The sequence below is a fragment of the Pleurodeles waltl genome, chromosome 12 (assembly GCF_031143425.1).
Source record: "Pleurodeles waltl isolate 20211129_DDA chromosome 12, aPleWal1.hap1.20221129, whole genome shotgun sequence".
NCBI lineage: Eukaryota > Metazoa > Chordata > Amphibia > Caudata > Salamandridae > Pleurodeles > Pleurodeles waltl.
Genome location: NC_090451.1, coordinates 274715588 through 274725938, shown reverse-complemented (window position 1 = coordinate 274725938; position 10351 = coordinate 274715588). Strand labels below are relative to the sequence as shown.

General features: G+C 42.9%; 1 protein-coding gene across 1 annotated transcript in view; it reads right to left on the bottom strand.

The window, feature by feature from the left end:
* Positions 1 to 788: 788 nt before the first annotated feature.
* The window catches only part of AMFR (autocrine motility factor receptor), a 487879-nt gene continuing 478316 nt past the window's right edge, over positions 789 to 10351 (bottom strand). The window contains exon 14 of the mRNA XM_069215844.1: positions 789 to 2626. Coding sequence (XP_069071945.1) covers positions 2467 to 2626 — 160 coding nt within the window. The 3' untranslated portion in view covers positions 789 to 2466. The remainder of the gene's footprint in view (positions 2627 to 10351) is intronic.

The following is a 10351-nucleotide window of genomic DNA, read 5'->3' as shown; positions in this document are numbered from 1 at the left end:
GTTTTAGGGGTGGGTGGTGGTAAAAGGTGATATGGGTAATTTTAGGCGTTAGGAATTGGCAGTGGTAAAAGGTGGTAAAGGTAATTTTGGTGTTTATGGGTTGTAAGAATAAGTTCAGCATTTCAGAGGATAGTGGTAGAGCCAGGTTAGGATATATATATATATTTAGGGGGTTCACTTAATTTAAACTTACCTTGCGTGATAAAGGCATCTGCTTGGTAAATGCATGAACAGAAAAGACATGCATGGAAAAGGCAGGAGTAGAAAAAGCAGGCATTGTTTGAAGACACTTTCTAGGTGTATCGCCAAACATCTCTTTCTGACAGACATACTTTGCTGCTGTCTTCGTACTGGTAACAGACTTATCATATATAGTCATGTCACAAATGCTACTTAGCATCTGCCAGTGCCAGAGAACATTTTTGAGATTTTAGAAAGAAATCAAGTTTGCCAGTGTCTGAGGATAGAGGGCCTATTAAACTAATTAAATAAGAGTTTCAGTGATGGTACAAAAAAATACAGGGCATTTAAGGCATATGTGGATCTGTGTTGGATCTTGATGGGAAGGTAAGGATCAATACATAAAATTGTGTCACATCTTTGTCTCCTTATGACAAACTGAGACTTACCCCCTGGCGGAAAAACAACTTGCGAAAAAAAAGTGACTCTTATAAAACGATAATCCTCGAATCAACTGTTTACAATTATAAAGAGGTAAAAAAGCAAATAAAAGTTTCAGTAAATTTCAGTTTTGCACAGTCTGGAGAACACAGCAGCAGCAGTAGTAGTAACACATTGAACTCACTTTTATTTTACAATGATTGACATCCCTTGAGAAAGAAATAACTCAAATTATGTATTTAATGTGTAACAAATAAAATAATGTTCTTGATCAAAACTCGCACATCACACTATTTCCTGAGGCTGCAATCTGTGCAGTTAGTATCTGTTAAGGTTTCTGGTTACTTAAACCCACACTCTGAGAAGGAAAGCTGGCCCTTCTCTAGACCTCACAATAAGTAAGATATCCTCAACGAAATAAAACGTGCCAAAATACTTTTCCATCTGGCTAGGAGTCTTTAAAACACTCCTAACAAACACTTCTAACTAACTGGTGTTCTTTAACAGACTGCATCCTGTCCATTCTCCATAACAAAAAGAGTGCCCTCTCACTGGTTTCTAGGTCGACGTTGCCTAAAACTCAGTGTACAGCAACCAAGGAAGAAAACCAGTTCATTGGCTATGGTGACTACTGGTAAAAGGCCGTACAGGTTCATGGCAAAGGAAGCAGTTACCAAAATCAGTAGGAAGTCAATAGCCTTCAAGACCTAGGACATAAAATTTATATAGGAGGTGTATTGAACATCAGCAATTCTTGCAAATCCCCAGCACTCACAACTAGACAAACATTTAACGGGCAAACAACAGTAATGTGAAAAGTTGTTTGTACACTACTTAGACCATGATCTTCAAAATCAGAACTGTGGCATCAAAAAGCTTCCAGTATCCTATGCATGTGAGCCACTGTACTAGTAAACTTACACACAGGTTAAAAAATATGATTTTGTCAAATTCTATACATATTGACAATGTTTATTTTTTTGTCAAGTTATAAACTTTGCTTTGGAAATGCCTCTTAAAGAAATGAACACTGCCTGAAAATCACAATTGTGTATAATTGTTTTTTGTTTTAATTCACACACATTCCATAGTGCATGCAAGCAGAAGATAAGCATTGCTCTTCACAACGTACCTGTCCAAAGAAATTCAGTGTTGCGTCTTGAAATCCAGACAGATCTTGGTCTATACGCTCCATTAACGAAACAATCTATGAACTTACAGAAGTGTAATATAATGTAACACTGTCAAATTCTGTCTCCTAGGAGATACAATTAGTTGCAGCTTAGAGGTCGGTAAACACTGTCTCACTAAGATTAGGTTATTGCAGCATTGTGCAAAAGGCTGTTTTGATCGTAAGAAGTGATTAAATGCTTCTTATGCACAACAAGGTCTTTCTCTACTGTGGTAATTTCAATTTTAGTCACAGTATACGTACAAACTGCTCAATATGCTTGTGGTTGTTTATTCTTAAAATGCGGCGAGTTGTTGCCTGTCAACCCATTCATAATTTGAATACGGATATTCTTACCCCTCAAGCAAAACAGCTTTGTGTGACCTACATTAAAAAAAACTACTTATCCGCAATCCAGTCTTACTCCTGCCCTATAATCACCCTCCTTGCACAGCACGATCCTGGCAAAAGAAAACCATGCACATATAGCCAGAAAACTCCTTTGTAAATGTCCTTTAAGATATTACAAAACATCAAATTTGTCAGCTGTTTAAACACTGTCGGCCCATGCTTTACAGAGCGTGGATGCAGGCACTCCAGGAGTTTGGCGCTTTACAGGCGCTCGCTGGCATGGGAAGTGTTGCATTGAAGTACATTTTTTCCCCGGTGGATTACTAGGAGGGTTGCTGCATCTGAAGCCTTCTTTCTGCGGCAGCAGCCAGTGTCCGCCGACGAAGCATAACAGAGTCTGTACGAGCGCCCTCCGAGGAGGAGCCATTCTCCAAGGAAGAGTTGTTCTCCAACCCATCTTCATCTGTCCGATTTAAATAGCGTCTAGGAAAAAAAAAGAAATTACCAAAAATTAAAATATACTGCTTTCAAATTCAATAAAGTGAACTTGTGGCGGTATTCGGAGGCATTACAGGGCTTTTAGCAGGAGCGTAATGTACACCAAAATAAAATAAAATAAACACAGGAAACAGTTTAAATTCGATTGTTAAAATTAAAGAGGATGGAGTCTGGGCCCCAAGATAAAATGGCATACTGGCGAGTAAGCCTTGGTTAACGAGACTGTTTACAGCAGTATCTGGCCCCTTGCACAAGTCTACTTTCGCCCCAGTCTACCACTTGTCTCTCTTTCCTTTGTTACCCATGACCTGTCACCACCATACCTCCATTTCAGATTGACCCTCTCTACATCCTACTTATGCACTCTTTCCCCTCGCCTTCAATCCATGCCCTGCTGTTTCCCCCCTACCCCAGCTTTCTTCTATTTCTCCTCTAGCCTCATCAGCTCTCTCTTCTCTTTTTCCTCTACCCTTTACCCACTCTTTTTTATGGGCGAGGGCAAAGAGCTCAGTCCTATTCTGTAATCTGTCTTTGGGCTTCCAACCACACCCATGTCACGCCAGTTTCTTACTTACATTGGTTCGTGGGCTTGCCTTTTAAAGTCCGCTTTGCTTTCATTTTGTAAAGGCATGCATACGTCTTGCTTTTCCTGGTGTTTAGCCCACCCACACAGCACTGGTAAACCACTAAAAATATACAAAGCTCGATGTTTTCAGCATCTATTTATTTTCCACGCAGCGCGATTGCGCTGCACTTTACATAGTGCTATCGCGCTGCGTTTTTTTTTCTTTACAATGCTAATAGCTCTAACTCAAGCAAATGCGAGACCCGTTGCATTGAAAATGCTTGTCTTGTCTGCCCACTCCTCTAAATGCCCGGTTTCCCTTCCCCTGTGCCCCCTTATCTTTCTCCTTCACACCTGCTCTACCGTCTCTCTCTATGTCTACTGTGCTCTTTTCTCTGTTAGATCATGCTCACTTTCCTTTCTTCTCTTTTGCTTTTTTTCTCCTACACTCCTGATCTTTTCCTCTAATCTTCACCCAAGATCTTCACTGGTATGTCATTGTGCCTGCTAGTCTCTCTTTTCCAAGAAAGATTAAAACAAAAATCTTCAATAAATGTTACTAAATTGTGTGTGTGGGGGAAGGAATCATAGAAACAAGTTCTTCTGACAAATGAAAGGATTCCATATATACAAACATTTCTAACTGTAACTTACTTCCCACACGAACTGAAAATAAAAAGTAAAAAAGTTGACATAGGCTAGTCAATTCAAGCAGCGTCGTGAGCACAAAGGATGGAGACAAAAGGAAAAAGAAATTTGCTTGCAGTCAAAGTTATCAGCAATATTGCAATTATCCTTGTAACAGGGTCGATGGCCAAGGAGGTAACAAAACCGCCCTAAGGAGGGACAAACATTTACCAACGAAAACAAAGGATTTTTGAAAGGCAAGCCCATGAACAAGTGGTAGTGATGGGCGTGCAGTGGGCATGGTCAAAAGCCCAGGTACATATCAACACGTCGGAAAAGCAGTGCTTGCACGCTGCTATGCTCAACCTAAAAAAAAAAGGTAGATCAGGTGCTGAATTGTCTATTTTACGAACTGTCTTCCACACATATTCAATCCAGTAATTGAAGAGAGATTTAAATCATTTATACAGGAAAAGGAAGCACTCAAAGTGGGCCAGTTAAACTACAAGAGGTGACAATAAGCAATTACAATGGCACATGATAACCAGATGTTAGATTACTAGAGTAGCATGTTGGGGCAAAAGAATATCCTGGAGACTGTTGTTGATGTTTGGAGTATTGTGAAATTATAGTGTGTCAATCTTTGGCAAGTAATGGTCTAAACTGTTCTACGTAATGGCCGAAATTGTTCCATATGGGGGCAGAATGTCATGTTTTCGCAAGTAAAGTACTGGCAGCTCTTCCTGGTAGACAAGCTAGTCCCACCATTTGTGTATTGAAATACATTTTGACGACTTCCATTCGGTGAGGATTCGCTTTTGGGCATAGTGAGTGTAAAATATACAAGTACGGAGTCTGGTCCTGGAAAATGTCCAGGGAGGCAGCAAAAATGTGTATAGTCACCAGTAAAATGTCTACTTTTAGATGGACGTTGAATCCATTCTTAATGTGTGTGGAAACGACTTCCCATAATGAGCCAAAGCTTTTATACTTACAGAGGATGTGTTCAAAGTTACTCTTCTTTTCAACACAGTTTCAACAATTGTTAGATGAAATTACAACCCAGTCTGAAAAGTCACGCTGGAGTCCAGTAGCTTCTGCGGAGGGAAAAAGTCCACACTGGGCTAAGGGAGGAATTACTTTGTATTCGCATGCACTGGCACACATTGAGGTCACATATCTTGTAAACAGGCTGATCTGTTTAGAGAGTTCAAGCCAATATCTCATTTGACCTGGAAAGGAAAAGGAGACTTGGAGTATGAGACCCTAGGTAGTTTGCAGATTTTTAATGCTGAATATCCTGAGTGATTCGGCCTCATGAATAGTTCTGATAGATCAGTGTTTAAAGTATGACCCTATTTAGAAATAAATACTTTTAATTTGTAATGGGAATGAAAAAAAATTGGCTTGTAATTCTGCAGAGAGGGGTCTATCGGTGCTTTGTGATCTCTCAAATAGGGGTATGCCGCCACTACAGCGAACAACGGGAGGTACTGTTATCATACCCAACAGCTTTGTTATGCCACAGTGCTAATAGATTAGATTTAGCAATATGTTTGTTACGTTTCTTAAATAACAAAAATAGGGCCTGGGCAGTTTCTAGTAAAAATTTGTTTAGAGTCAATTGCCATTACTATCAGTGTGACCATCACCTATAGAGATTCCATTATAGCCCACCAAAAATGGGCCTGGGACACGAGGTATAATTGGTAAGTCCTTGATTTTAGTGAGAGTGACAGATCACTAAGTTAGATAAGCATCTCACAAATCATTGGAAATCATATACTGAAGTATTTGATATATTGAGTTGCCACTAAAGACCAGTGAGTTTTAGCATATAAGGAAGACATTGACAGTTTATTCGAAGAACTTCTGTTTTAGCCTGTCATGAAACACGTGTTGGCTTGGGTTGTTCTAAAGAAATACCATTAAACTTATCATTTAAAAAGCATTATATGTTGGGTTACTTTAAATTAATGAAATCATTCTCTAATCAATGGTCTCAGAACCAGTTTTCCTAGAAAACGTGACCTGGCCTTTGATTCTAATTTATTTCTAATTCATGAGCGGCTGATGAAATTGCTTCCATTATTTTTGTAGATATGATGCTTTAAACAATTCTGACAACTGGTTTCCTGTGTCACTCGGGCAATTATGGGTTAATGGGCTTCAGTTGCATCTATGGAAGTTGCTCACTGCTAGTGTACTGGGGCCATAGCACTACTGGACTCTATACTGGATAACCAAATGGTCATCTACAACGCATGACTCTCTCAGGCTACCGAGACAGAGCAGTCCAAGACTTACTCAAGAAGGTGAGGAGGGTTGAACATTTAGAATACAGTTTACACCGTAATACCAGCTACTAAGAGCAATGCCCATTCAGTGTTTTATTTTATAAAACACAGGTTTTACTGGGACTAAGGGGCTGATTACGACCTTGGCGAAGGGGATTACTCCTTCCCAAACGTGACGTATATCCCGCCCGCTGCATTACAAGTTCCATTATATCCTATGGAACTTGTAATATGGCAGACGTGATATCCGTCACATTTGGGTTGGAGTAATCCCCTTCACAAAGTTCGTAATCAGGCCCTGAGTCTGTAGGGAGCCTCTCAATAACAGTAAAGGAAGTATAGATTAATGCCGCCAACAATGTCAGTTTACCATATCCTGGGTGAAGAGAGACCAGTAGCCATTCTCTGTAAAAGAGGTGTGCACTGTGCATGCACCTTTGCCCTCAGAGCCAAGAGCTTTATGTCCCATCCCCATACATATCAACAGTGAGACCCTCAGTGGACATGTGAATGTCATGTTCATAGAGGTAGAAATCAATAAAATCTACATCTTCCTAGTCACTTGCCAGGAGATCTACGTAGGACAGGGAAGAAGCTCTCTAGAAACATGCAGAAGACTTCCCATCCAACAACAATTTTGTTTTGTTTCTTTTTTCTTCTCTATCTTGTCATCATTTGTCACTTGCATCATTCATTTCATTTATAAAAATTATTTTATCATCATTTGGCTATTGACCGTTTTGCTGTTTGCGTACATTATTGTACGTGGTTGCAGAATAAGTTACTTACCTTCGGTATCGCTCTTTCTAGTGGCTACTCTTTCTAATTGCAGGTTACACATCTTTAGATTATTTCCCAAACATTAGATGGGGACTAAAAGTTTCCACAGCAGTGCTCTCAGTAGGAATTGATGGGCGAAATGACCTTTCCATTCCATTTGGCTGTCAAGGCAGTAGTGTTTTAAAAAATGTGCTCTGACATCCATGTCTCAGCCTGGCAGACGCCAAGAACAAGCACAATGATAGCATTGGCTCTGGTATAAGGAGCTCTCATTCCTTCCAGAAGCTGCTTCTTGGCCAACACAAAGCAATTTTAATGCACATGACTATCTGCCTCGCAAGAGTCCTTTTCTACACTGGCTTACCTTTTTTAGCCTTGGAGAACACAACATAAAACGTATCGCCCACCTGATTGTCTTTGGTGCGATCAATGTAAGAGCTAAAAGCTCTTCTGGAGTCCAATCAAAGGAGTCGTTTCTTCTTCTCTTTCAAGGGGTGAGGCAGGGTAAAGAATTTTGGGAAGGTGACTGCCTGCTGAATGTAAGAGAGTCACAACTTCAGCCAAAAAGACTGCCCTTGACCTCAACACGAGTATTGTCTGGAAATAGGGTGGTGCACGGTGGCTGTACCGAGATAGCCTGGAGCGAAGTCATGCAATGATCGCAATAAGGAAGATGGTTTTGAAAGTGAGTAGACATAAACAGCTGCAAGTCGGCTCAAAGAGGGTACACATGAGGAAATTCAATACAAAATTAACATTCTACAAACAGGTTCGGAGGGAACATGCATGTTAAGCTTGTAATAAACTGCATCACAACAAGTGACTTAAACAAGGTCCAGAAAATGGAAAAGATGTAAAACTGCCAGAAAATAACCTTAAATGATGCCCACTGCCTGACCCTGCTGGGCCAGCAGAAAATCTGGCTTCTAAAGGGTATTTTGGGGGGGGTTCCACACCAGGCCACAAATTTGTCCCAGCACCCTGTGTAAACAGACTTTGTAGAGAGACGCCTGGCTGTGAAGATGACATCCATGCCCTCAGGAAGTAGAATGATTACAGGCAACTGCCACCACACATGGAGGGGTAAATAGTGCAGGTTTGGGGCTAGAAGCCTGCCCTGCTGCTCTGACAGAAGATCCATCTGAAGCAGTGCATTGATCAGAGAACAGACGCTCGTGCCCAGTAGGTCCATGCATTACACACACCAAATGAGTGCCACTAGGATGACTTGGGTCAGTCATTTCTGATCATCTTCAGAACTCTGGGAAAGAGAGACAAAGAAAGAAAGGTGTATAGGAGTCCAGTGCTCCACTATAGCCTGAATGTGTCTGCTAGAGAGAACAAGAATCTAAAATAGAACAAAGGCCTCCATCATTCTTCGGAATGAGGAAATAGCAGGAGTAACAAACTATCTCCACATTCAAAGCCAGCACCTTCTCGATTGCCCCTTTGGCCAGTAAGACTTGCAAATCTTGTTACAATATGGAGAGGAGCTCTTTTTAAAGCTGCTCTCAAGTGGGAGGTATGTGTGGTGGGGCAGAGGAAAATGGAAGAACATATCCCAGCTGGATCATTTGGAAACCCAACTGTCAGATGTGATAGACTGCCACGCTGGGAGAAAATGTCTGTTTCTGCCTCCCACAGGGTGGTAGCGTGCTGCTAAGGGCAAACTAAAGAAGTCTGAAGGCTGATGGAGAAGAGGCAGGGGACTGAAAACAGCACTGCCCCTGGTGACCTGGGTGATGGCTGCTTGATCCCAGTCTCGGAGCATGAAAGGACAGGTGCAGCAGTAGTAGGGTGAAGGGGTGTAGGAAGTTGGCTCTGTATGTACTATTTCAAAGTAAGAAATAGCATGCACAGAGTCCAAGGGTTCCCCTTAGAGGTAAGATAGTGGCAAAAAGAGATAATTCTAATGCTCTATTTTGTGGTAGTGTGGTCGAGCAGTAGGCTTATCAGAGGGCAGTGTTAAGCATTTGTTGTACACACACAGGCAATAAATGGGGAACACACACAAAGACAATTCCAGGCCAATAGTTTTTTATATAGAAAAATATATTTTCTTAGTTTATTTTAAGAACAGGTTCAAGATTTACAAACAATACTTTAAATGAAAGGTATTTCACTTAGGAACTTTGAATTAGCAAAATAGCATAAACAGTTTTCACACAAATGGCAAATAGCTATTTTAAAACTAGACAGTGCAATTTTCAACAGTTCCTGGGGGAGGTAAGTGTTTGTTAGATTTGCAGGTAAGTAAACCACCTACAGGGTTCAAAATTGGGTCCAAGGTAGCCCACCGTTGGGGGTTCAGAGCAACCCCAAAGTTACCACACCAGCAGCTCAGGGCCGGTCAGGTGCAGAGGTCAAAGTGGTGCCCAAAATGCATAGGCTTCAATGGAGAAGGGCGTGCCCCGGTTCCAGTCTGCCAGCAGGTAAGTACCCGCGTCTTCGGAGGGCAGACCAGGGGGGTTTTGTAGGGCACCGGGGGGGACACAAGTCAACACAAAAAGTACACCCTCAGCGGCACGGGGGCGGCCGGGTGCAGTGTGCAAACAGGCGTCTGGTTCGCAATAGGATTCAATGGGAGACCAAGGGGTCTCTTCAGCGATGCAGGCAGGCAAGGGGGGGGGGGCTCCTCGGGGTAACCACCACCTGGGCAAGGGGGAGGGCCTCCTGGGGGTCGCTCCTGCACTGGAGGTCGGATCCTTCAGGTCCTGGGGGCTGCGGGTGCAGTGTCCTTACCAGGCGTCGGGTCTTTGAAGCAGGCGGTCGCGGTCAGGGGGAGCCTCAGGATTCCCTCTGCAGGCGTCGCTGTGGGGACTCAGGGGGGTCAACTCTGGCTACTCACGGGCTCGCAGTCGCCGGGGAGTCCTCCCTGTAGTGTTTGTTCTCCACAAGTCGAGCTGGGGGCGTCGGGTGCAGAGTGCAAAGTCTCACGCTTCCGGCGGGAAACGTGTGTTGTTTCAAAGTTGCTTCTTTGTTGCAAAGTTGCAGTCTTTGGGGAACAGAGCCGCTGTCCTCGGGAGTTCTTGGTCCTTCTAGATGCAGGGTAGTCCTCTGAGGCTTCAGAGGTTGCTGGATCCTGTGGAACGCGTCGCTGGAGCAGTGTCTTTAGAAGTGGGGAGACAGGCCGTTAGAGCTGGGGCCAAAGCAGTTGGTGTCTTCGTCTTCTCTGCAGTCCTCTTCTTCTTAAGTTGCAGGAATCCATCTTGCTGCGTTCTGGGAGCCCCTAAATACTTAATTTAGGGGTGTGTTTAGGTCTGGGGGGTTAGTAGCCAATGGCTACTAGCCCTGAGGGTGGCTACACCCTCTTTGTGCCTCCTCCCCCGAGGGAAGGGGGGCACATCTCTATCCCTATTGAGGGAATCCTCCATCTGCAAGATGGAGGATTTCTAAAAGCTAGAGTCACCTCAGCTCAGGACACCTTAGGGGCTGTCCTGA